This window comes from Tauraco erythrolophus, chromosome 14 (genome assembly GCF_009769465.1).
Source record: "Tauraco erythrolophus isolate bTauEry1 chromosome 14, bTauEry1.pri, whole genome shotgun sequence".
In the NCBI taxonomy this organism is placed as follows: domain Eukaryota; kingdom Metazoa; phylum Chordata; class Aves; order Musophagiformes; family Musophagidae; genus Tauraco; species Tauraco erythrolophus.
This window is the reverse complement of record NC_141478.1, coordinates 23376488-23402859: the sequence shown is the minus strand read 5'-3', so window position 1 is coordinate 23402859 and position 26372 is coordinate 23376488. Positions and strand designations below refer to the sequence as shown.

At 47.8% G+C, this 26372-nt stretch overlaps 1 protein-coding gene across 5 annotated transcripts in view; it reads left to right on the top strand.

Moving 5' to 3' along the window:
- ZNF592 (zinc finger protein 592) overlaps positions 1-25890 on the top strand; it is a 38875-nt gene extending 12985 nt beyond the window's left edge. Inside the window, exons 4-10 of one of the 5 annotated variants that reach the window (XR_015222535.1) lie at positions 9004-9182; positions 13517-13693; positions 14465-14624; positions 17497-17775; positions 19187-19299; positions 23154-23598; positions 24635-24667. Coding sequence is in view for 4 of the 5 variants with exons in the window: in XM_086620175.1 (XP_086476301.1) it covers positions 9004-9182; positions 13517-13693; positions 14465-14624; positions 17497-17775; positions 19187-19299; positions 23154-23289; positions 24635-25162 (1572 nt within the window). In the remaining variant the exon portion in view is untranslated. Of the gene's footprint in view, positions 1-9003; positions 9183-13516; positions 13694-14464; positions 14625-17496; positions 17776-19186; positions 19300-23153; positions 23599-24634 lie in introns of those variants that run through there. The other 4 variants (XM_086620175.1, XM_086620178.1, XM_086620177.1 and 1 more) reach the window with 4 other exon arrangements.
- Positions 25891-26372: the final 482 nt, after the last annotated feature.

Sequence of the window (26372 nt, the reverse complement as noted above, 5' to 3'; positions counted from 1 at the left end):
GCTAATGCATGCCGCATGTGGAATAAATGTGAGGAACTGGAGATCTGCGTGTGGTTGCAGAGCTCTGATCTCGTTGGCATCACAGAGATGTGGTGGGATGGCTCACATGACTGAGGTGTTGTGATGGAGGGACGGAGGCTCTGTAGGAAGGACAGGCTGGGGTGATGAGGAGGGTGAGTTGTCCTTTACGTGAGGCTGTAGCTGGAGTACCTGGAGCTCTGCCTGGGGATTGGTGAGGAACCAACTAAGAGTTTATGGGTCAGGATTAAAGAACTGACCAGTATGGGTGACATTGTAGTGGATGTCTGGTATAGGAAGAACAAGTGAGTGAGGACTTGTACAGACGGCTAGAAACAGCTTCATGTTCACAGACCCTGGTCCTGATGGGAGACCTTCAGCCGCCCTGATATGTGCTAGTGGGAAAACCTAGCAGGGTGTAAACAGTCCAGGAGGTTCCTGGACAGCATTAATAAGAACTTCCTGACCCAAGTGATAGGGGAGGCAACGAGGAGAGGTGCTCTGCTGGACCTCATACTCACTAACAAGGAAGGGATTGTTAGGGATGTGAAGGTCAAACGCAGTGACCATGAGATAGTAGAGTTCAGGGTCCTGCGGACAAAGATCAAGATTACAACACTGGACTTCAGGAGAGTAGTCTTTGGACTCTTTAGAGGTCTTCTTCAAACAGTCCCATGGGATGAGGTCCAAGAAAGGAGGTTGATATTAAAGGTCCACCTCCTCCATGCTCACAAGCAGTCCATCCCAACAAAGAGCAAGTCATGCAAAAATGCCATGATGCCTGCATGGATTTTTTTAAGGACCTCTTAGCAGAGCTCAAACTTGAGTGTACAGAAGGTGATCTTCAAAGGGAAAAGTGATCTGGGAGGAAAGTGGAGGCATTATCTGAGTATGCAAGGATAATGTAGGAAAGCCAAAGCCTGCCTGAAATTGAATCTGGTGGGGGATGTTAAAGGCAACAAGAAGAGCTTTTGTAAGTGGATAAGTAGCAAAAAGACAACTGGGGAGAATGTGGGCCCGTTCCTGCATAGGGTGAGGGACCTGGTGGCACAGGATGTGGAAGAGGCTTGAGGTATTGAATGCCTCCTTCACCTCGGTCTTTTACTAGCAGGACTGGTCTTCAGGAATCTAAGGACCTGGAGATTGGTCAGTCCGTGATGGGATGCATGCACGAGTGCTGAGGGAGCCTGCAGGTGTCATTGCAAAGCTGCTCCTGATAATCTTTGAACAATTATGGTGATTAGGAGAGGAGCCTGGGGACTGGATGAAGGGGTGAAATGTCATCCCTGTCTTTGGAAAGGGGCAAGAAGAGGGATCCAGGGAAGTACAGGCTGGTCAGCCTCACCTCAGTCCCCGGGGAGGTGATGGATCAACTAATTCTGGGAACCATTTCCAGACACTGAAAGACATGAACGTGTTCAGGACAGTTCCCCAATGGGATGTCATGCTTAACTGAGCCGATAACCCTTTATGTTGAAAGGATTGCTTCAGCAGATGAGGGGAGAGCTGTGGACATTGCCTACCTTGACTTTAGTAAGTCTTTAGATGCTGTCTTCCATAGGGTCCTCAGAGAAGCTGATGAAGTATGGGCTGGATGAACAGGCAGGGAGGTGGATTGAAAACTGGCTGAATGGTCAGGCCCAGAGGGTGGTGGTGATCAGTGGTGTGAAGTCTAGGTGGAGACCAGTGACTAGCGGTGTACTGCGGGGGTCAGTACTAAGTGCAGTCCTGTTGACCATCTTCATTAATGATCTGGATGATGGGGCAGAGTGTACCCTCAGCGAGTTTGCAGATGACACAAAACTGGGAGGGGTGGCTGATAAAACAGAGGGTGGTGCTGACATCCAGAGGGACCTCGGCAGACTGGAGAAAAGGGCCAACAGGACCCTCATGAAGTTCAGCAAGAAGTGTAATGTCCTTCCCCCAGGGAAGAACAACTCTGTGCAGCAGTATATGCTGGGGACCACTGTGCCAGGGAGGAGGGTTGCAGAAAAGGCCCTGGTGGACACCAAGTTGACCATGAGCCAGCAAGGTGGCCTTGCTGCAAAGAAGGCAAATGGTGTCCTGGCTGCGTTAGGAGGAGTGTTGCCAGGAGATCAGGGGAAATGATCCTTCCCCCCTACTCAGCACTGACGAGGCTACAGCTGGAGAGCTGTGTCCAGTGCTGGGCTCCCCAGTACAAGAGAGACGTGGATATACTGGAGAGACCCCAGCAAGGGCCACCAAGATGACGAAGTGGCTGGACCACTGTGTATGTGAAGAGAGGCTGAGAGAGCTGGGACTGTTCATCCTGGAGAAGAGAAGGCTTGGGGAGGATCTGATTGATGTGTGTAAATGGCTGAAGGGTGGGTGTAAAGAGGATGGAAGCCAGGCTCTTCTCAGTGGTGCCCAGTGCCAGCGTCAGAGGCCATGGACACAAACTGAAACACAAGAGGTTCCCTCTGAACATAAGGATGTACTTTTTCACTCTGATGGTGACCAAGCACTGGCACAGGTTGCCCAGGGAGATTGTGGTGTCTCCATTCTTGGAGGTATTCAAAAGCCATCTGGGCGTGCTCCTAGGCAACTGGCTCTACTAGGTGACCCTGCTTGAGCAGAGAGGTTGGGCCAGATGACCTCCAGAGGGCCCTTCCAGCCTCAACCATTCTGTGATTCTGTCACTGTCCCTTGGGTGGCAGGGACTCATTAGTTTGGCATAAACCAGTCATGAAATCCTAGGAAGCAAGAAGCCACTGATAGTGATGGGGCCTGGGAGAGGCTGTTGGAAGGGAGGAGAGGAGGAGTTTACTGTATGTCTTCCTTCTGGAGTGAGAGCTGAGATCTTTGAGTTGGGATTAGCAAACGGTTGGTCAAGTAGGAAGAGAATCGGTGAAAAAGCAAAGTGGTCGGTGAAGATCATAGCAAAAATAGCATTTGAACAGCCGCGTTCCTGTCTTTGATGGGATGCAAGGCACAAAGAAGTGCGAGATGAGAAGGAAGAAACAGTTGAGAGGCTGCGAGATGGGCATCACCAGTGATGGATGGGCAGAAATCAGCCCTGTAGGGCGGAGGGAAAAGCAGAGGGCTTTAATGTTGCCATCGTAAGAAAGGGAGGTTATGTGCTGTGTAGCTGGTGACTTGAAAGCAGGGATGCGAAAACTCAGAGTAATCCAGTAAGTGATCATTTTAGCAACTGGGAGTTCAGATTTCGAGTCACAATGTGAGAGGCAGAGCAGTTCGTTGGGGGGTGTGCTGGGTTGACCTTGGTTGGCCACCTGGTGCCCACCCAGCCACTCTATCACTCCTCATTCTTAATAATCCCAGAGGAGAAAATATGGCAAAAATCCTGTGGGTTGAGAGAAGGACAGGGAGATAACTCCAGTTACCATCACAGGCAAACAGACTCCACTTGGGGAAGTTAATTTATTGTGAATTAATTGTAGCAGAGCAGGATGGTGAGAAATAAAACCAAAACTAAAATCACCTTCTTCCACCCTTCCTTTCTTCCCAGGCTCAGCTTCACTCCCAAATTCTCCACCTTCTCCCCCGTAGTGGCGCAGGGAGATGGGGAATGGGGGTTGTGGTCAGTTCATCGCACGTTGTTTCTGACACTCCTTCCTCCTCACTCTCTTCCCCTGCTCCAGCGTGGGGTCTTTCCCACAGGAGACAGTCCTCCAGGAACTTCTCCGAGGTGGGTCCTTCCCACAGGAAACAGTTCGCCACAAACTTCTCCTATGTGGGTCCTCTCCACAGAGTGCAGTCCTTCAGGAATGGGCTGCTCCAGTATGGGTGCCCCTGGGGTTGTATGTCCTGCCAGAAGACCTGCTCCAGTGTGAGCTCCTCTCCACAGGCCACGGCTCCTGCCAGGAGCCTGCTGCAGCATGGCTTCTCCATGGGCTTGCAGCTTCCTTCAAGGCACATCCACCTCCTCTGGCGTTGGGTCCTCCACAGGTTGCAGGGTGGATATCTGCTCCACCGTGGACCTCTGTGGGCTGCAGGGGGACAGCCTGCCTCACCATGGTCTTCACCATGGGCTGCAGGTGAATATCTGCTCCGGAGACTTGAGCACCTCCTCCCCTTCCTTCCTCATCAACCTTTGTGTCTGTAGGGCTGTTTCTCTCGCACCTTACTCCTCTCTCCCAGCTGCTGCACAGCAGTTTTTACCCTTTCTTAAATATGTTATCACAGAGGTGCTATCAACGTTGCTGGTGGGCTCCGTTTTGGCCAGGGACAGGTCCATCTTGGAGCTGCTGCATCCGACATGGGGGCAGCTTCTGGTGTCTTCTCACAGAAGCCACCCCTGCAGCCCCCTGCTACCAAAACCTTGCCACATAAACCCAATACAGTGGGTCAGAAGAAAAGATGTGGAAACTGAAATTCTTGAAATTACAGCTGAGATCATAAAAAGAAAAGAGCTACAAACTAAGAAAATTCAGAATTAAGTGTATTTGATGCAACATTGTCTAGGATGTGTGATGCTGGTGGTTTTCTCCATTGCAGTTACACTTAATTTCCTAAACCTGTCAAGTTTCTAGGTCTACATTGATGGTTTAACCAGGGATTTTTCCACATACACAAAAATTTATTTTGTGGTTATTGAACAGCCTTCACTTCCAGGGAGTAAGGCTTTAGTTGAATGTCTTATTTTATTGAGATTTAAGCACCTGGGTGTCTTGGGATAATTTAGCGGGGGGGGTTGTGTAGGAGTTGGTCTTGGTGAAGGTCTGAGAAGGACAGTAGGTTTGGGAATGTTGGGCAGTGAGCGAGGGGCAGGAATACAAATGAGAGTGAACACAGTTGACAGGAGGAGGTGGGATGCAACGATGAGGCTGAGGATGAATCGATTTGAGGGGGAGTAAGCTGGAGTGAGCAGAAGAGAGAATGGATGAGAGAAGTTTTGGGTTGAAGGGTGTCTTATGGTCATGTCCTTTAGGCTGAAGGCTAAGCAGACTCCCTCAGTGGCACTGGCTTTTAAAATAGGCAACTGTAACCAAGGAAATAAAACCACCTTTGCTGTGCTTGGGTATGACAGTGTGAGAGGGTACAGGAGTTAATTAGGATAAAATGTCTGCGTTAGGACTGGACTTGACACATATGCTGTCACTGACACTTGAACACCCTGGGTTTAGAGTATGAGTTGGGTTCTAGATTTTTCTTCTTAAAGCTAATAATCTTGAGTTTCTGTTGTAGGGGAGGTTTTAGTTACAAATTGAACATGCTAACGCAGTGATGCCTATTCATTTAAGGAGAACCTGGGGAGGAGTACAGTTTAGTTACCATGCTAGCAAAGACATTTTCTGCACACGTTGGTAAAATTTTGCGTAGCAGCATCATAAACCAGCTTGTTGAAAGAAACCAAGTCAAAAATAGTCCTCCAAGCATCTGCATCTTGACTGTAGTGTGGCCCAGCAAACAGCGGTCCTGCTGGGAGGTGGGGAGGGGGAGCGTGGGGTTGCAGAGATGAAGGTGTTGAGACCAGCTGGAGCATCTACACTGGAGGACGCAGGTTGCTGGTGTTTATCCCAGCGAGGCACTAAGCGAAGGCTAATGCGAAGTTAAGGGTTAACTTTGAGTAGTAATTTGCCACTAATTTTTTTTTGTAGCAGGAGCATCCTGGTAATCTCTAAGTGCCTGCGATCCCTCGGCTGCAGGAGTGTCAGCTGCCTCTGCCTAAAGGCGAAAAATCCAAGCTGGCAGAAGGCTGGATTTGGGAAGAGCTGAGGCTTTGGGGCACCACCACTGGTGGGGGATTTTTGGTTTGAATATGTAAAGTACAAGTGCTCTTTGAAACATTTGCATTCTGAAAATACAATTTCTGTTTCCCTGTAACTGTTTCATTCTGAGTCCTTAGTAATAATTGTGTGTTTTTTTTCTTTTAAATTGAAAGATCGTTAGCCTTATGAATCTTGTCCTCTGCCATAGCCCCGATCCCATGCCAGAGGGTCGGTGTAGCCTCGTGTTTTCAGCTGAAGCTCCACGGCGATCGTGTCGAGGAGGATCCTTGTAGTTTGGGGGCATCTCCTAAGTAGGTGTGAGCTTCGTCCAAGTCCCTTAACTCCGTAACAGCAGAGAGACTCCAAAACCCACGTCGAGTTTCTTGGCTGGTGACGGAGCCGGTTCTGTTTCCGCTTGCGCATCGGGGGGGAGCGAAAGCGAAGAGGTTTGTGCCCCAGTTCGTCTTTCGGGGGGCGTGTTAACGGGGATTGTGCCCTCACTGCTCACAGGCTTTGTCTGTGCAGGCGAATTCCTAGCTATAAATTTCCCCATTTGCAAACACTCCGTGGCCAAAGGGTTGGGTTTAATAGACGAACTTTTTTGGAGCAGTATGTTTTTTCAACCTTCACTCTACTTCAGTAATTTTTATTTTTTTTTCCTCTTCTGAAGAAGCTAATAAGTAAAAATGGGAATAAAATCAAGTATTCTGAAACGTCTGAGCTTCTGAGCATTTTTGTGCAAGTGCGAATGTGACTTCTGGAAGAAAAGCCCAAATGAAACGTGGCGGGCAAAGCGGAATTAAAGAAAACTTGTAATAAATAACTCTTGATTAAAGTGTAGGTTATGGGAGTATGTGAAAAACACAGACATTACACAACTCAAAATCATATCCTGGTAACATGCTTTAGAAAAAACTGACTAATGAATGTCTCAAATTGCTGCCAGACTTCTTTGAAGAGTCATGGAAAACTAGGAGAGAGATAAAAATGTGACATCTGGAACCGAGTTACAATTTGTCCTACAAAGCTGAAGAGTTGCAAAAGAAAAAGCCACTCTGTCTCCAAGATGAAGCCTTTGGTGGGGGAGCCCGAATGCAGCTGCCCGCTTACTCCTGACAAATGCAGCAGCTTCTGGCATAAAATCCAAGAATCATGGAAGGGTTTGAGTTGGAAGGGACCTTCGAGATCATAGCTCAGTGCCCCTGGACAGGATTTCTGGCCTCGTGTTTTCTGCAAGTGTTAAGAAAAGGATAAGCTTGAGCATAAAGATGCTGATTTAAACTCTTTCCCTGCACTGCAACTTTTTCATCTCTACGGTATTCCTTGGTTGATTCAGTGGAAAAATATAACCTGCCATTTTATGACCCAGTCACTCAGTCCTGTATGGTCCTCCTGCAGTTCTTGGTGGTCAGCCTGTATCCGGAATGTGCTGAATTACTGGGTTATGATCATCAATCTTTGCCATTTTGCTGCTCGTTTCCCTTTCCCAGATACCTTGAGACTATTTTGAAGAGCCTAAATCCCAGCAGAACTTCTCAGGGACCTTCCTCCATCAAAGAACTGACTGTTTATTCCTTTATTCTACTTTATATCCATGCAAAAACCTTCCTCTCTTATGCCACGGCAGCTTAGTTTCCTTAAAATCCTTTAGTGAAGGGTGAAATCCGGGTCGAGTGACCCATCAAATCTTCCTTACCCACACGGTTGTTGACTCTTCTGGAGAGCTCGGATGGATTTGTGAAGCAGGAAGGGAGAAGCTGTGTTGACTTTCCCAAGTACAGAAGTAATTCTGGTTAAAGATGACAGTTTTCCTTATTCTTACTAATTTGTCCTTGTGACTCATCGCTCTTCGTTTTGTCTGTTTACTCCACGACTTCTTGTTTCTTCCACGAGGCGATCTGAACTCGGAGGCTTGGGCTGGGTTTTTTTGTGCCCCCCCTGCTCCTGCAGAGCGTGGTGTCAGCGTGGGAATCCTTCCAGCTTCTTCCCCAGCGTCTGCAGACGCAATAAATTCGTTTAGCCTTGTCCTCGCTGAGTCCTGCTTTTTATTCCCGTATCGTGTGTACACACTCTCTGGCAGGCTTCCTGCTCCTGCAGAGCCTGAAGAAGATAACCACTAGTTTTGATGCCTCTTGCTCGCTGTCCCCCAGACTTTTCTGCCCTGCATTAGCGTATTTTTGGTCCCCGCTGAGCCTTTCATGTAACGAGGGAGGTGTCGGGAACTCACTGCTCCTCTGCCGTAGCCTGCATGTCCCCGGGCAGCAGTGCCCAGGCATGGAGCCCATTAAGTATTGGGCGATTTTGGCATATTTTAGATCCAGCACGAGCACACACAGCAGTGAAAATTCAGGTTTTTGTCATGTGCTTGATTGCCAGGGTGCCTTTAGGGGCAGTGGGTATGGCATGCTGGGGAGGAAGAGGTGAGCCCAAACTGCCTCTTTGCCTAAGCGTTGAGTAATGTGCATCCTACAGAGGATGAGTAGCTGCTCCTGGGCTTCGAAGGAATACAGAAGAGTCGAGACACCTGTGAAAGGGAGCAGAGGTTTGACAGCTGCTGAAACTGGGACAATATGTCCATATAAAAAACCTCCTGTATCTAGTAAGCGATGTTTGTTCTGCAAAGCTGTGTTGCCCTTCTAAGGATGAGGGAGAAAAAAATAGATTTCATAAAGGGGCCAGAAACAGGGAGAGAAAGAGTCTGTGCATCATTTCTAGTTATCAAGAAGTTTCTATAAGGGTATCGTAGCACATATGGTTTGTGGTCGGTTCAGATTTCATCTGGTCCAAAGAGATTTTGCAAGAGACACAACTGTGGTTTTGGTGGGGAAGGCTGCTGCCTGTCAGGACTGCACTGTGTTCAGCAGGAAGGGTTTCCAGTTGGGGTATGATGGAGTTTTCCTGTCTTTTTTGGGTGATTTGTATGCTGGGTGGGGGCTTGTTGAGAAAAGTGCTTTCCTTCTCAAGTGCCTTCATGCGGAAATGAAAGCAGTGACCAAGCAGAACATCTTCAGAGCTAAGAGGTGAAATTTTCCTCTTTTAGGGGAAAAAAGGGAAATAAACCTCAGAGGACATGGTTTAAGAATGGATAATGTCATTGGGAATGGCTAATTGTGGAAGCTGTGGTTGTTGTGGAAAAAGATAATGAGGAGGTGAGCCGAAGAGCTCCGTAGAGTTACTGCTAATACTAGAGGAACGTGGTGGAGCTTCTTCTAAACTTGGAAGTTTTCTAGGGTGAATTAGGAGGGGAGGAAAGGTGAACAGAGAGTAACTAACGTGACCTTTCTTTCATCAGACGTGTCAAGTGTGCCAGATGATGCTGCCCAACCAGTGCAGTTTCTGCGCTCACCAGAGGATCCACGCTCACAAGTCTCCGTACTGCTGCCCCGAGTGCGGAGCCGTCTGCCGCTCCGCCTACTTCCAAACTCACGTCAAGGAGAACTGCCTGCATTACTCCCGCAAAGTCGGATTCAGGTTGGTGCAGCTCCGGAGGGTCCGTGCCCAGATGGCAAGAGGGAATGGGGAACTGGGATTTAGAGCTTTGGAAACGCGTCTTCCTCACAGCAGAAGCGAAAGAGGATGTAGCCCAGCCCTGGTGTGTTTTTCTGCGTTTACAAAACACGTTTGAAATGGGGAATTACTAAATGGATTTAAGAGAAGGTCTCTGAGAGCAGAAATGATTTTGAGGCAGCTTTAAGCTGAAAGACACTTGTGTTGAATTCAAGTTGTAGACGGGCGTCTCAGGATTGATATTTACAGCAAAAAGATTGCAGATCCCCTAAATCTCTTTAAGGTTTGGACTTATATTTATGTTGGTTGTGATGGACTGAGGGATGCGTGCCTTCACAGGAAGGGCACGGAGTATTTTCTTGTATCCCGCCACAACTCTCCGAACGCTTCCCATGAACTGGGACGGATGGAGGAAGGCTCCCGGTGTTCCGCATGCAGTGGTCCGTATGTGCGTGCATTGTCATTTCTCCAACCAAATTGATGGCGTTCATGAGGTACATTCCTTTTCCCTACAAACCTTTCCTCCTCGGCATGTTTAGATCACCTCAGCTGCAGCACAGCTCTTAAGACACAGATGATTTGCTTGGGAGACGAGACGAGGTGACCTTTTAAGGTTCCTTAAAGTTCTGGGTTTTTGTCTGATTATCATTAAATACTTTGAAATTTAAAATAGGGCAATTTCTTCTCTTGGAGCTGTTCTTTTAAGATGTCTGCAAATTCGGGAAGCCTCCACTGTGTGGTTTGTTCTGAAATCACACTGAGGTTTTCAAGGGATTTTTCTTTCAACCGTGAAGACGAGAGACACATAACAAACTGATTCTGAATTTAATTATATACAGATAAGGTTTTTTTATGTGGGATCTGATTTAAGGGGGCACAGCCCACAATAAAGAACTAATTCCTTTGCAAATGAAATGGCTGTGATACTTGGGCTGTTTGAAAATGAGTTAATCTGAGAGAAGGAGAAAAGCTGGGGAAAAAAAACACCTCCTTGAGATGGAAAAATGGGATCGGAGTAGATGTCAGAAAATTAACCATGGGTTTGCCACGGTTCTTGGGACTGCACTGGCACCTGGGAATGTTCACAGGCACAGCTTCCTCGGGCCGAGCTGCTTGTCCAGCATCCCGATCCCCATCGATGCCTCGATCAATAACGTGTCACAGGGTTACGCTGGCCTGAGCTGCCCTACAGGGGAAGCTCAGTCTTTCAGCAGTGATCCAGTGCAAGTCCTTTCTCCTGTATTTCCAACTGATGGGCTCGCAGCGTGCAGCAGAGCTTCGTCCCGACTCTTTAAGTGTATGACCTGGCATTTTTAAAAAACATTATTCATTCCAGATGTATTACCGTAATGTCTTTGTGATGCCTAATCCTTGTCAGCAACGAGAGCTTCCATCCGTCTACAGATGTCATTAGCAAATATCTGCTTTCTGTGCCAAGGACGTTAATGAAGATATAAACCAAGAATGATACGGATTTTTTAGCTTTACCCAGCTTCTCCAGAAGCTAGATTTCTTTAATTTCTCTTTTAATTTGCATCTGTTCCATCTCCTGTGTGAAAACTGAGTCCACCAGACAGGTGAACTTCTGGCTGTGCCATCCTTGTTATCCTGCCTGTCTCTGCCGCGGGGTTGATGTGATTGGCATTGTTGACAACAGAAGAAATAAATTTTAGTTGCAGAACCATATCTAGATAATCCGTGGCATCTGCCCTGTGGTCATGTAGCGACTTCTTTTCTTTCACTTTTGTTACTCGCAGAGCTGAAAAGCTGAGGAATTCTTTTAAATCCTTCCCAGGATCAGCTTGAGTTTTTCTGCTTCTCACTATATCCCTGTTTTTCTTGAATTTCTGATGCATGAGTTTGGTTTTGGTTTTGTAATCAGTCCTTATTCTGTCTCTTTTCCTGCGAATACCTCAATGCATTCAATTAAGTTTGAGTAAGATATTGTTTTATTTGGGTTTTAGTCATGGCTAGCGATCACACTGAAAATGAGAAAAGTCTTCTGCAGTTAAAAATGAAAATCAGCAAGCCTGTCCTAAATGCTCCTTTCCTCTTGGCCCTAAGTGTCACCTTCCCACCTTTTCCAAGCACCTTCCAGCTATCCCCACTGATATGGGACTCGTTTTCCTGCTCCGTGCCATCTGGAGAGTTGCGGGCTGGAAGGTGACGGCATAGGAAACGTTCAGAGGGTTAAGACAACATCTTGTAGCTTTATCTTCTCTCACAGGATGCTTTCCAAGACTTTTCCATCCCTCCTTGCCCTGAGGCTATCTGAGACGGATAGCAGAATCCGCAATTTGCAGAAATTACATGGCAAGCCTCTGACATCCTCCATCCACTTTGTTCTGCTAATTAGTTTACTTTATCAAACTTTGTCCTTCTGGCGCTGAGATTCTTGATTACAAAGCGGCTGTTGTTTAAACTTCCATTTGCTGTGAATTAAATTAACTTGTGATCATTTGACCCTGAGTTAGTACTTATTTCATCCCTGAGTCTAAATTAAGTACTTAGAAACCAGGCGTAACGCAGAACCATCTCTTGTTGGTTCGGGGAGTGTTTATGAAAGAAGCCCATCAGATATTCCTGGCTGTGCCAGCCAGACCTTACTGTCAGGATTAGCGTTTGTTCTTCCCTTTATACTTGGGGAATTTATTCTTCCATAATAACGCGGTTCCTGGTGTTACTGTACTAGAAAGTCTCTCTCCCTGTCTCACGTGAGCGAGGGTCAGGCTCGGAGGCAGGAGCTACCCGAGCAGGATGTTTTCATGCTTCCCCAAAGATGACACCAGCTGCTGGCACCGCTTCCCTCTCTACATTTAAGAAAAAAGCCTTTCTGCGTGTATTTTGGGGGGAGAGGGGTTGGCTCCTTCGGGCTGGCTTCTGCCTAACCGTCTTTTGAAGTGTAACTTCAAAGCGCGGGCTTGTTTCCTGAAAGCTGTCGGGAGGCTCGTTCGGAGGGAGGGATAACCCAGCGGCTTGTTTGGTTTTGATATGGGCTTGGAGCTCTTCCAGTTGCTCCATAGCTGGGGTCCATCTGCGACGGCAGCGTCTGGGCTGCAGCGCTGCCGAAGGCGCAAACCCTCATAGCGCCGCGGGCAAGCGGCAGACCTCAGCACGAAGGGAAAGAGATATTTATAAGCAGCTTAACTCCAGGCTCACTGAAGAAAGTTCTCTCTTGTGTGTCTCTCGTGTCCTACTAGGACAGGTGTTGGTCCCCTGGAGTGCCTGGCCAAGCTCCTCTGCTGTAATGGTCCATAGGTGCAGCTCTGGCTTAAGCGGAGATCGGCCGTTAGTCGTTTCGATTGATCTTCTCAGGAGAGGCTGTTTGGGTCCCAGGTCAGTGTAGGTGCTCTTCTGGGGACGGTAAACGCCACGGCCGGTGTGGCCGAGGCAGGCGAGGGCAAGTGTCTGCATCCTCGTGTGCCCTTGTGGTGTTGGTGTGTGGCTTCTCTCGGAGCACAGCATGTAGGTGGGTTCTCAGGAGGAGTATTCAGGTTAAATATAGTAAGGCTGGTGGTTGTTGCCATCTTGGAGGAGCATCAGGTAAGGCCTGTCCCAGGCGTGCGCTGGGAGCAGGGTGGGATTGGCAGGGTGACCCTGGCTCTCTTCCTGGCCCTGGGTCTATGTTTGCCGCTGCTGAGAAGAATCCTTTGGCTCCACGTGCAACCTCTGCTTCTTCCTCTCTCTGCTCCTGGAGCATCAACCCAGCTCCCACACAAGCACTTTCCAGGCAACACCTGTGCCTTAATGATTTTAATGAGCTTAGTTCGTTCCTTGGGTGTTTCTGTTGCTGTTTTTGGTGTCTTTGCTGTTGCTGTCATTATTTTCTAGTGCTTAGTGGAGTATGAGAAACAATTGTACAGGGTTACTGAAGATTTCCTAGCTGAATATTCTTTTTATTTTGTACTGGAGACTAACTGGTACTTATGCTGCTTATTGCTACCTGGAGATCTCACCAGGTACTTTTACTTCAGGTCTTCACCTGTACCTGTGGTGGAATTGGCTTTCACAGACACAGGGCTGGCGTTTTGCTGAACCGCATCTTCCTTTATCCTTTCTGGGTTGTTTTATTCTCTGAAGGCTTCTTTTATAGATCTTGTTTGCTTGTCGCTAACATCTAGTCCTGAGATCTGCCCAGCTTGTGAATTCCTGTATCATGTTCCTCCTTGACTCTTCCATGTTGAGACTAAAAGAGGACCCGCTGTAGCCCGGTGCTCGCCTCCATGGGCGCCGCTTCGCCTCTGTGTTGGAAGTGGCACCGTGGCTGTAACTCGGCTCTCTCTTGGCGCATCCCCCAGGTGCATCCATTGTGGAGTTGTCTTCATGACCCTCGCCATGCTGAAAGTGCACATCCACGAGAAACACTGCGAAGTCTTCCACAAGTGTTCTTTTTGCCCGATGGCCTTCAAGTCGGCCGACAGCACCACGGCTCACATGACCAGCCAGCACCCAGCAGAGCCTCACAAGACTACTCAGTAAGTGGTTTGGGTTTGTGCTGCCTTCTCCTTTGCTGCGTAGCTCCAGGATTCCTCCTTCCCCTCCCAGTTTTTTCTGGTTTTGGTTTCTGTCCTCATATGAGAAGACCTGCTGCTTTGTCTGCCAGCAGCGCGCTCTCCTTGGTATGGAAGCAGTCTCTTGGGTAGCAGGAGAAGAGTTTGGGCAGGGGAGAGCTGAACATCCGGAAAAGGAACTTAATTGTTGCCTCTTTGTCCAGCAGGACCCACAGTGGCACCTTTTGGTAGATGGCTCCAGGGCAACTGCCAGGTCTGGCACTCAAAAGGAGAGTTACGCCATGCAGTGTTGCTCCCAAAAATCACTAGAGAGAAACCTCCTGGGTTTTCCCCTCTGTAGCTTTCCCCCCCAAAGCCTTGAGCTCGCACCAAAAATGTGTGTTTTAAGGGAGGAGCTATGGAAGGGTGGGATTGGAAGTAACGTGTAGCTAGCTAGCACACTTTGAGTTTGCTCCCATCTGTCTGCACTTACCGACACACACGTAGGTAGTTATGCACATGCACAGAAGCAGACTTATTTTTAGAAAGCTGTGGTATGTGCCTGAGGCATTTTGTTGTTCTTCCCAGTTGAGTTAATGGTTCAGTTGTCCACGTGGGTGTGTGTTGACAATACATCGAGAGCACAGCCCTCCTCAGAAGCCCATCCCTTTCTGCAGTTGCTGAGATAACTTTTTCCACTGTCTTCTAAGATAACTAACGAAAAGAGACCGAGTTTACTTTTTTTAATTGTTCCAGGGTGATCTACAAATGCTCTTGCGAGACCGTCTTCAACAAGAAGAAGCTGCTCCAAGAGCACTTCCAGCAGAACACCAACAAGTTGTTAGTGGGAGTGTTTAAGTGCCCGCAGTGTCAGCTGGTGTATATGCAGAAACAGCAGTTGATGCAGCACGTTAAGGTAGGTGACTCCCACCGCTTTCCGATACGAGGTCTTCTTTTTTGAGTTCACAGGGAGCTTGCATCAACTGTGTAGGGAAATTGAAGTGGAAGGTTCTGTAGCAGTATGTTAGCAGAAAAATAGACTACAAAAATGTATGCTGTTATCTGGAAACATCAGTGGAGCATTTTGGTTTAGTTAGTAATAATGCAAGGAGTTACTCTTCTCTACATATGATTTAACCTTATGACAAAGGCTCGTTTTCTACAGGTAAATGTTTTGATTTTTAACTCTTCTATATTAAACCCAGAGAAGTGATAAAATCAGAGCGGGAGCTTTGCCTGTGGTTGGGAGACAGCGAGAAGGATTCTCTGCCCACGGTGTTACTCAACTTATATAATGAAAGATGAATCTCCCTCTGTTGGGTGCCCACCTGCAGAGCCTTGGCCCCTTTGCAGCTGCCTCAGAGAGAGGCTGCGTGGCATTTAACTCCTCGCTTCCCTGGCTGCTCCACTTGCCTGCAGAACCACACCGGATTGCAAGAGGGCAGCGCCTGGAGGCAGAGGTGACTGCCCTGGAGGTACCAGCCTTGGGGAGGTGGGACCTCCACCTTGTGTGCGTCCACGCTGGCACCACTCAGACTGCTCCAGAAGATGGTCTGACACGGATAGTTGTGTGCAACCCCAAAACTTGGTGGAAATGGTGGTCCGGAGAGTGCTTCCCTCCCCCAGTAACAGCTCATATTGCAATAAGCACTGCAAGAATCTCACCGTCATTCATTCTCTTTTATCCATGTGAAAAGCTGGTTATTGTCCATTTGGTGGTGGTTCCTAGCGGGATACGTGTGAGGACTTGCAGATCTGATTATCTTCTGAACGCGTGAGCGCCGCATTTTTCTGTTGTCTTAGTCAGTATGTTTCTATGTACAGTGTCTAACAACACTGCCGTGGAAATCCTCTTGGAAGATTTCTTGATGGCATTCTGAAGAAAAAGCTTGCAAAGTCATATTTCCCTTTGATTAGGAAAAAAAGTGACATAATTTTTTTAATCAGTGACTTTATTTTGTTTATACTTACACTTAAAAAGCAAGAACATTCGTTAGCTCACTCCTAAAAGCAAAAACCATTCAAAACTGCTTCTTTGCTCTCTCTTCCATGCCTTTAACTCGCAAATCTGGAACTGCTTTGCATGCAGTAAGGAATTAAAATTTGAAGCCCTCCTGTGATGTTGATGATTGCTAATCTTCCTGTATTATAGCCAGGAAAATAGAGTCAAGATTAAGGCTGGGACCTTCAAAGAGGCATTCAACCCCAATTCTCAAAGACCTGCTTGAGTTGAGGTACACAACTTATTGGGGCTCATTTGCAAATTCCACCCTCGGGGACCTGCCTGCAGCAGTTTGTGCACCAGCACCCTGACATCTCCACTACAAAACTTTTGTCTGTTAACCCAGAGGCTGTATTTGGCCATCAGCAGGTCTTGGAGATGGTAACTGAAGGTGGCTTTTTGGCTGTGGCAGGGTAGTACTTGCACTAACCCTTCTCCTCTCCTGTCAGATCCTGCTCCTCTGCGTAATACGGAATTTATGGAAGGTGCTGTCTAATGCGTGCCTCCATGCAAAATAAGGAAACCGTGTGCCTCCTCATCTTTCCTGGCTTTCCCTTGTAAAAGCGTAAGAGTAGGAGTTGGAAGGTCTGGTTCCTGTTATTGATTCTGCAGAGAAGTCAGTTTATTTTTCTCTGCTCCCTTTTTTTTTCCCCCCAAGTGGTGTAATAACAGGAAGAACGGAGTGATGGCTACTAATGTACTGTTTGCTCAGAAGACACTCTTGAGATTTCCAGACCGGGAGGAAGGTGAGCTGTTGGTGTTGCCCTCGATGGTTGGCAGCGCTGCGGAGCGGCTGTCGTTGCTCTGCCATCGCATGGAAGAGCTTCTGCGGGCGTCAGCTGGGTCAGGTGCAAGGCACACAGGCTCCTCGGAGGAGACCTTGTGTTGGGAAGTTTGTTTGGTGCCTAACCCGCAGAAAGACTTCCAAAGGCCTGGGGCCTTCGTGCGTTGAAACTTTACCCGTCATTAATTACTGTGCGCAATTAAACCTCTAAATTATCCTTTTGTGTGGATGAACTGTTGTTGTTCCTAGGGGAGTTTCTTGAGGTTTCTTTGGTATGTTGCTGGTTGACTTGCTTTTGCTTTCCCACAGCTCTTCGTTTCTGGATTATTTTCCTTATGTTCAGTTTTCTTTATTAAAATAACTTTTGGGGGGACTTTGGATTTTGGCTTGTTGAACAACCGAAGAGCCTGGAGGTGTATTCCTTATAAGGCTGGTTTCTGGCTTCGTGCTTGCTTTTGTTTGTCAGGAGCGAAGTTTTGAGCCATGAAAATGTCAATAGCAATAGGCGGTGTGGAATTGAAGAAAGTAGGGTTGGAGAAGCTGAGAGGTTGTCTCTTCCCGTCCCTTGAGCAAAGATGAAGCAGCTTTGGAGCCCTCAAGATAACAGCAAACATTTCATTCAGAGCTTACCAAAGCTCTGGTTTTTTAGAGCTTAGGCTCTTGAAATAATGACAATTAACATTTCTCTTCCATGACATCTTCCCTGTTTAACCAGAGTTCTCAGCCAACATGTTAAACAGGCAGGACCAAGGAGCTGCTGTTGTCCAGCAGGAAACATAAATAGAAGCTTCATGTTTCTTGAGAAAAATCTCTTGCAGGGGAGAGCACTGCGGCCGGCTTCAGGGGGAAATGGGAAGATAGGAGCAAAACCATCAGCATATTGTTTTGGGGAGTGGGAAACTTAAATTATTTATTTAAATAATGTTATTTCTTTAAAAATCAAGGCGTATAATCGAATTACATATAAATGCAATGTGTGATTCCATTATTATCGTTATCCAGGGTGTTCATGGAGTCCCCCAAAATCCTGAGGAGCTCTCAAATTTTCGACAGAAATCCGAGAAGGCATCAAGGAACCAGGTTCATACCCCACCAAAGGAGCTATCAGTAGCCAACGGAACTTCCCACTCCCCTCTGCCAAGGAAGGACATGAGAGTGGAAGGACACAATCCCGAATCTAAGTCCAGACTGAGAAGAACTGGTTGGACTTGCAAGGAATGTTCCCAGTGGATCCCCGATCGGGAAACATATGTGTCCCACATGAAGAGAAGTCATGGAAGGGTAAGGACTGAGATGAAACACCTCAACTAGGTAACGAAGGTATTTTTAGCAAAGGAGTCTTGATAGTCCTTAATACTGGGGGCAAAAAGAAACTGAGAATCTGTTTGCCACCTCAGTGAGGAGTAAGCTCAGGGCCAGAACAAAAAAAGTGATGTAGCCCGTGGTAAGCACACTGTCTGTCCTTGACCGTACTCTACAACCCGCGTACCTCATCCCCTTTGCTGTTCCTTCTCCCGCTGCATCTAATGCCAGGCTTCCTCTTTGGCTCATTGGGTAAGTGGATGGAAAGTCGTGTCTTCTGCACTTGCTAGTTCAACAGCCTGATCTAAACTATCTACGCTCGAAGTTACAGAAGGACATTAAGTTCCTCTACACGATGTATTGTTTGGTAGCTGTCACTCCGTCTAACTGGGGAAGAGTAGCAGACTCATGCAGCGTGCAGAGCTATTATTATAAGAACGGTGAATCTCAATTTTGTTGGTTTCATCCAGCTCAAGCCTTGTGTCGCCTTGACCTACTTCTGTCAAGCTACTCCTTGCTCGCTGGCAGAACATAGGTCAAGATGTTGCGTGCAGCCACATTTCTTAGTACCTTGGCATCAGGACTGCTTGTCTGATACAGAGTCACCTTTCTCGGGTCCCATGAGCAGAGGCTGTGGAAATCTGGATCGTGGTCTTTGATTCCTTCTAGCTTGACTTGGGGAGTGCTGGATTGTCCCACTTCATAAGTATCAAGAGAAGAAGATGGGGGCAGGGTGAGAATGGTGGATTTTCCCATTTGAATTCTATAGAAGTAGGAAATTTGCCAAGTATTTAAGTTCAATACATATATATATTCATTGAACAAGTCTAAGAAGATTTAAAATGGAATGCATGCAGGTTATATGAAGGACTGTAGGAAAAGGAGGAGGCTAGTGACGGGGCAGAGTTGCATAGGGGGACATGGCTATCCTACATGGATAACAAGTCGGACTAGGTGGTGCTGTTAAACATCTTGCCCTCTTATTGTGCTGAATTATGCGGACAGAGAAGGGTAAGTGGACTTGTACTTCACACTGAGGTCCTGCCTTCTTCTGGGGCAGAAGGGACCTGCTACTGAATTAATTCTGCAGAGGGTCCTGTAGTGAAATGAGCCCCCAGGAGAAGCTGCTAATGCAATACCTATTAAAAAAATATTAAATCAAGCATGTGCTTTAACTAGTCCTGGTTTTCGTAAGACCGCTGCTGCTATTAGCCAACTTTGGGCTGAGTATAAATGGGACCCCCAAATCTCAGTGATCTTTATCAGTGGAAGAGGGATTTTTTTGCACCTGAGAGGTGAGGTCCGGATGATGAAGAGCATGGGAATGTTAGAATCCAGTCAGTGCCTTCCATCTCCTTGATATTAAAAGATATTTCTGTTCTTCTGCTAGTCTATGAAGAGATACCCCTGTCGACAGTGCGAACGCTCATTTAATGCCTCCAACAGTCTGCGTAGACACATCCGCAATAATCACGACACAGCAAAGAAAGTTTATACTTGCTGGTACGTACCGAACGCCACTTTTCCCATTTGTTTTCTACGACAGGCCAATCCTTCAAGTTTGGAAGCCCTTGGCAATAGATCGTGTCTGCTCCTCTCTACTCCAGGCTATAAGTTGCTGAGGGAGAGTGAGAAGAAGAAAATGTTAAACATGAGAGGCTTGGTGGCTAAAATAAGTCCTTGCTTTGGACTGCACAATGCCCTTTGGAAACTTAGGGTAAGGTTTGATTTTGAGATGTGCAGGTGCAAAATGAGAATTATACTGCGCACCTTTGTGGAACAGCCAATAAAATATTGGGCCAGTCTTTTGCTGCTTTGTGGTTGGTGTAGTCGTGTGTCACTCTTGTGCCTTCCCCGTGAAAAATGGTACAAAAGATGGGTGAAATCCTAATGAACCAGGGCGCTAGGTCTTGCCACCGCTTTGCAAAGGCAGAACTGATTGCACAAACTGCAGGGCAATGGAGAATTGCTTGGGTTTGCTTGGGTAGACGCTCCTGAATGCTGGAAAATGGTTTGGAGACTTCAGACGAGCTCTGTAAATCAGCAGTGAATGAAAACCATTGCTGCTGAACGTATTTTAACTGTGAATACAGTCCCAGTTCAGGACAATACTGCCTCTGCCACTGCTGCCCTCTCATCCACTGCTGCAGAATAAGTCGTACGCCAGGCGACCGAGCAGGCTTGCTTCCTGTCTCGTTCTGAGACGTTCTTCTGAAACAGAATTGAAGCACGTTTGTGTTGGAAGAGAAGTTTGCAGTGATGTAGGTTGGGGGACTGGTTTTATTTAACTAAAATTTTGGTTTAATGCAAGTGTTTGAGGTGTGTGCTGTCACTTTACTGGACTTAAGTTACTAAAAGCCTGTCTTGAAGAGTACATCCCTCATGTGCTTTATTTCTTTGGACTGCCTAGTGAGCCACAGTTAGCTTTTAATCAATGGATAAAGTACTGGCATCACCACCGGGGCCTGATAGGAATACATTCCTGACGTGTTTTTCAGCCAGAACTTCTAAACTTTCCATTTCTTATAACTGTGCTCTGACTTGGAATCATAGAATCACAGAATCACAGAATGGTTTGGGTTGGAAGGGACCTCAAAGATCATCTAGTTCCAACCCCCCTGCCGTGGGCAGGGACACCCTCCACTACACCAGGTTGCCCAAAGCCTCATCCAACCTGGCCTTGAACACTTCCAGGGATGGGGCAGCCACAACTTCTCTGGGCAACATGTTCCAGTGCCTCACTGTCCTTAGAGTGAAAAATTTCTTCCTTATATCTAATCTAAATCTCCCCTCTTTCAGTTTAAAGCCATTGCCCCTTGTCCTGTCACTACCTACCCTTGTAAAAAGTCCCTCTCCAGCTTTCCTGTAGGTCCCCTTTAAGTACTGGAACCTTTGGAGAAGATGAAATGTTGGCTCCCAGTATGTTTCATTCTGCTTTAAGTTTGCGGGTGATGGTCTTTGGAGTTACATGCACCTGATTTGTATAGATCTATTCTCTCTGGATCAGTTGTTTTCAGAGTGGAGAGTATCAGGATCAAAATGAACATAAGGCCTAGCTGGGGAGAAGGATTTGTGTAGAAATACTTGACAGCCTGCGACGTGCCAGCCTGCCGCATGAATGAGCTTGTACAGGCCCTGGAGTCCAGTTTTTCTGTTCCTTTTCAGAACAACACACAGTCCTGGATCCACAGCTTCACTCTGTAAAGCAGAGAAGACACAGCCAGAAGTTCAAGCGAATTGTGGTTGTGTTTAATTCTCAAGTTTGTAGTTGCTCCTTCTCAAAATCTGCTGATGAAGCCTTAATTGGACAGTGGTTGCATCTCTTTAATCATCGTAGCGGGAGACTTACTGAAATCACAGCACTCTTCACATGAAACCTCTTCCTTGAAACACTTGTTCCAGCATCTCCAACATCTGCTCTTTGTTTGGATCCACGGTCTTCTGTCCGGACTCTGCTTTGATCCCTTTTAGTTTCTCCAAACTGCTGTTCCAAAAATCACCTCTGTGGCTGCCACTCGCAGGTCCTTCCTTCCATCTCTTTGAATTCTTCCTCGGCTCCATCCTGCGCTCTGTAGGGCATCCCATCTCTGCTGCTCCTTTTCTTTTCCCTCGGATGCTGGTGTCTGTTTTCCTTCTTCCTATCAGGCAGTTTGTATCAGTCTCCCCTGTTCCTCCTTTCAGGAATTTTGATGCCTTAACTTCATGTAACCCTCTACTCCTGGATTTCCATGTGAAGCACAAGTAAAATTTGTCATTGATCCGGCAATTGAGTATTTTTGTGACTCCAGCAAACTGTCTTGTAGGTGCCCTCCCTCTGGCTTCTAACATTTCAAGCTGTGATTCCCCTTCTTCCCCTGCCCTGCTTAGGTCTCTGCCTTCTGTTAAATTTGTAGGGAGAAGCCAGTGATGGAGGACTTGCTTGAACACCCTCCTGCCAAGCTTGTCACTGGAATAACTCAGGTTAGAAAAGCATCTTTTCCTGCTCACATGAAAAGAATTCTAAATTGGGACAAATTTCAAAATATTCTGATGGTTTGTGTATTTTCTTTCATAATTCACGTGGTTATTGTTACGGGAACTTGCTCTTATTTTCCAAGTCTTAAGTACAAACTGTCTGGAATGCTTGATTTTCAACATGTTTAGTTTTGACAAATACCACTTAATAACATCTCATCTTTCCTCCATGAAGGAGAAAAATTCCATCATTATTAAATATTGATTTATCATCTAAGTAGTTCCTGTTAAATAACAGGAGCATTCAATGAGCACGTCTGCATTTTCACATCCTTACTGACTGTTGTTTAATTTCCATCTAGTTACTGGCAGATCAGTAGGAATCTTCTTCTCTCCTTTTAGAAAGATGTCTTTGTTGCCCAGAGACACTTCATCTCCTCCCTGTTGCCTTTCATCCCTTGCTGCCTACACTTCAACTGCAATTTGTGCATTTCAGAGCCGTCTGGTGTTACTTGCCTCATTGCTGGGGTTGATGGGTTGCTGATGGACCTTCCCTGTGTCACGCCGGCAGGCAGCAGAAGAGTACAAAGTCAGTCTTGGGTTTCCCAGTTGCTAACGGAGACCTCTGTGTACCTCACTGTGCTGCAGGGGGGTGGTTTCTGTGTCTGCAAGACCTGGCACCTATTTCCAGTGGACCTTGGTCATTCAAGAGTGAAGGTTAACAGATGGCACATCCCCTTCACATCTCCTTTTGAAAAGTCAGCCCTGGCAGCTCTTGAATCCTACCAAGTGGATCCAACGTGGATAGTTACATATAAATAACGCCTTCATGAGTGCTTCTCCCTAGGTTATCGTTATCAAACTTGAGAGCTCAGCAGTTCTGTAAGAATTTTAAATCCGTTGTGATACCCATGGTCTTGTGGATGGGATGCTGGTGCTTGGGAGCGCTGGGTGCAGAACCAACCTCTGCCGTAGACCTCCTTGGTGGTGCACAAGTCATGAGGTCCGCCTGCATGTAGGTCCCTCATCTGAGAGTTGCTTTGCCTCCTGGGATTCTTCCATCCTGATTATTTATCTTGTGCTTGCGTAGCATGTATCACCGTGGGCCTGATCTCCACTAGTCCCTGTATTTATTTAGTCCTGTACGTAGGACGTGCCCTACTTTCATTCTCTTTCATGCTTACCGTGGTAAACTCTAAACTGTTCTCGATTTCTCTCAGGGCTAATGTTTTATGATTAAAGCGGTGATTTGCTGCATATTTTGGTAATCTCATAGTTTGTTACTCACCAGCGTCCGTCTCCAGCGATACCCCTTGGTTTGGCACGTAACGAAGAGCTGTTTGGATGCAAGCAAATAGCTGGGCGTTTCCTCTAATAAATTTTTTTCCTTTTCTATTTCCAAGGTACTGCACAGATGAAAATCAGACATTTCCTCAGCCGTTCATGCTGGAGAATCACATCAGCCTCATGCACGGCATCAAAAACCCAGACTTATCCCAGATGGCCAAAGCAAAAGCTCCAGAGAGAGACCCAGCAGAAGTAACTGATACATTTTCATTGAAAAATAAATATACCTGGCGAGTAGCCGTTCACTTGGGGTGTTGTGTCGAGCCGCAGCCTTGCGGCAGCCGAGCCCTCCCGTCCATGCGGCAGATTTCCTTCCCCTTCCCCCTCAGCTCCATCCAGTTTGCTTCTCTCTGGCAGTGCTGGGACCACAACTGCAAGCGCAGCTGAGCTGGGGCAGCACCAGGGCGACGTATCTTGCGTTTTCCAAGATATTCCTCAGCGTGCGGCCCTGTGTTTTACTGGCCCGTTTCTCAGCCTGCTCCGTAAGCAGGTCCAGTTTAGGTTTGTTATTACCCTCGTTTTCCCGTGCCGCTCTGTTCATGAGCCTGCTACGGTCTTCCTCTTTCTCCCTTGTTTTTTCTGCCAGTTACAAAAGATTTCTTTTCTGGTTTAAAATACTTAGTAGATCCATTACCTATGAGAAATGCACTCCTCCTAAGTTAATTTTTTTTTCAACAAACGTTAACTGTTCAACCGGTTTATTTCGGGGTGGTTTGGAGCGGAGGGATGGCCGATGGAGCTTCCTTGCTCCGTTTGCTTTAAAAGTAGATGCACGTTTTTTCCATATCACTGCAAGTCACCGTTCGTCTGTACCCTCGCACGGAGGGATCGCGGCCAAGACTGACTCCCCTCGGTATTTATGCCCTAAGGACCCCTGGGGCAACTCCGGAATTCACTTCCATGAGCTGGTGGCTGCTTTCCCCAAGCAGAGCCGATGTTCCAGGGCACTCGGCTGAGCGGGGACAGATGGTGGCTTCGCGTGGCTCCAGCTGGGTCTGCAAACACAAGCCTAAAAGCTATGTCTTAAACAAAGCCTGCTCAGTGCTGCTGGATAAGGAGATGACAAAATCACGTGTGAGCGAGCCATCCTCATGGGAGGAGAAGCGTGCTGCGGGATTGTAAGGCAGAGAGGATGAGCTAATGAGAGATGCCACGAAGAAAACGCCTGAGCAGAGGGGAAGATGTTCAAAGTTAAATCTGAGCAGCATTCTTTGGGCTGATTTCCGTCCCTGTGTCCCTCAGCTGTCCCTGCTCTGTGGGCTCCTCCTTCCCACACCAAGTTCACGTGCTCTTTCCCCATCCCGTTTGTGCCCAGCCAACCCCTCCCAGGTCTCCCATCGCACGTCGCAAGGACGGCAGTTGAGATGCTGCATGTTGGGGTGAGGTGTTCGGGTGCTGGTAGGAAAAGCAGTGCAGCAGGAGTCCCTCGGCACGGCGTCATTTAGTTTGGATCGAAATACGCGTGCGGAATGTAGCACTTCTTACGTGGGCTCGAACAATATATTAACTTTTAAATCTTTTATTTTTTTTTTTTAAGGCAAAATCTCCAAAGAGGATGGCAATGGATGAGCTGGGTCAGGCAGAGACCACTGCGGGTTCAGACGCGCCGCCGGCCAAAAAACTGAAAGCGCACTGGAAATGCGCTAAATGCGGCTTCGCCACCGACGTCAGCACGGAGTTTCAGGAACACATACCTCGGCACAAGACAGACAGCTCCACCTACCAGTGCTTGTTCTGCGGCTTGTGCTACACCTCCCACATCTCTCTGAACAGACACCTCTTCATTGTTCACAAAGTAAAAGACGACGAGGAGGAGGAGGAGGAGGAGGAGGAAGAAGAGGAGGAGGAGGAGGAGGAAGATGAAAGGCAGAAGTTACAAGGAGAGATGAATGAGAACGGACACGAGGGGTATAACGGTGAGCTGAACACTACGGCAGAAGAGGAAAACCTGGAATGCAAAGAGTGCAAAAGTGACTCAGCTCTTTGTGAACACAGTCAGACGTGTGGCGTGGAGGGTCCCAATGGCACCTCGCAGAACAATCATTCAAAGTCTCTTAAGACTTAAAAACAACAACAAAAAAAACCCTTTTGGTTGGTCGGGGGCTTTTTGTTGGGGGGTTTTTACTCAAAATACGGGGTGGGAACGGGGCAAATCTTTGAAATATGCTGTTGATTTCTTGGGATGGACATTGCTTTTTCCGTTAACTTCTATTTGTAAGGGAAATTTAAAAAAAAAAAAGAAAAAAAAAACCCTGCCATTGCATCCTAAGCACTAACTCTCTGCCAGGCCAGAGAGGTGAAAAGGGAAAGCAGGGCGAGAATCCTCGCTGGAGCTTGTCCAGCTCCTGAGGATCAAGGAGCACTTTCTGCAGCTGCAGCTTCCTTAAGATGAGCGTGCACTGCCTCAGCCTCTGCCCGGAGCCCCAGCCTTGCCTTCCCCATCTCGCTTTCCTTCTCTTTCTATTTATGGCTTACTTTTTCCCTCTTCCCATCCATCCCGCCTTTGTTTTGCTCATTTTAACTCATCGCAATGCTGTCTCAGCAAAACACGCTTGCCAGGACCGTGCCGGCCGACCCGGGATCTTCTGCGTCACACGGGACGCGTTCAAGCTGTACGTTGAGCTGGTTTTTCTCTCGTCGCCCGAATAACAACCGTATTTTCCAAAAGGCAGTTTCATGAGATCTCTTGGACCCGAATCGTCCTGAAGGAGAATTTTGTAGCCTCCCTCGTCCCCTCAAAGCCACGTGTCGTGTTAAGCAGGGCCTGGTGCTCCTCGGAGACCCGCGGGCTGCGCGTCGGCGGAGCCGCGCCGCTGGAAGCTGTCGCGGGGGTGGCTGCAGCCGGGCCTGGCGCTCGGTGTCTCATCGCGGCAGGGAGCTCGGGTGGAGCCGGGTGCTGGTGATGGGACGGTGCCGTTCCCAGATGGGGAAAACGGCCCCGGTCGCCATCCGTGGCGTCGGCTGGAGCGAAACCATCCTGCCACTCCTGCCGGCGTCGGCTCGGCGCCGGGGCTCCCTGCCCGGCTCCCTTCGAGCTGCTGCGGCGGAGGAGCGGAGCGCAGCCCGCGGCGGCGTTGGCGGGAGCGGGAACCGCCATCCCGCAGCTCTTCTCCAGCTCCTCAGCGGGCAGACACCCCTTCCCATGTGGTCACACTGACTCCTTCCCGACCCGTGCCCCCATCGCGCGCTCCGTGTAATGCATCTTCCCCGCCGCTCGTTTTATTCCCTTGAGCCAGAGCCCGTTCCTGTTGACGACGACGTGGAAATAATTTAAG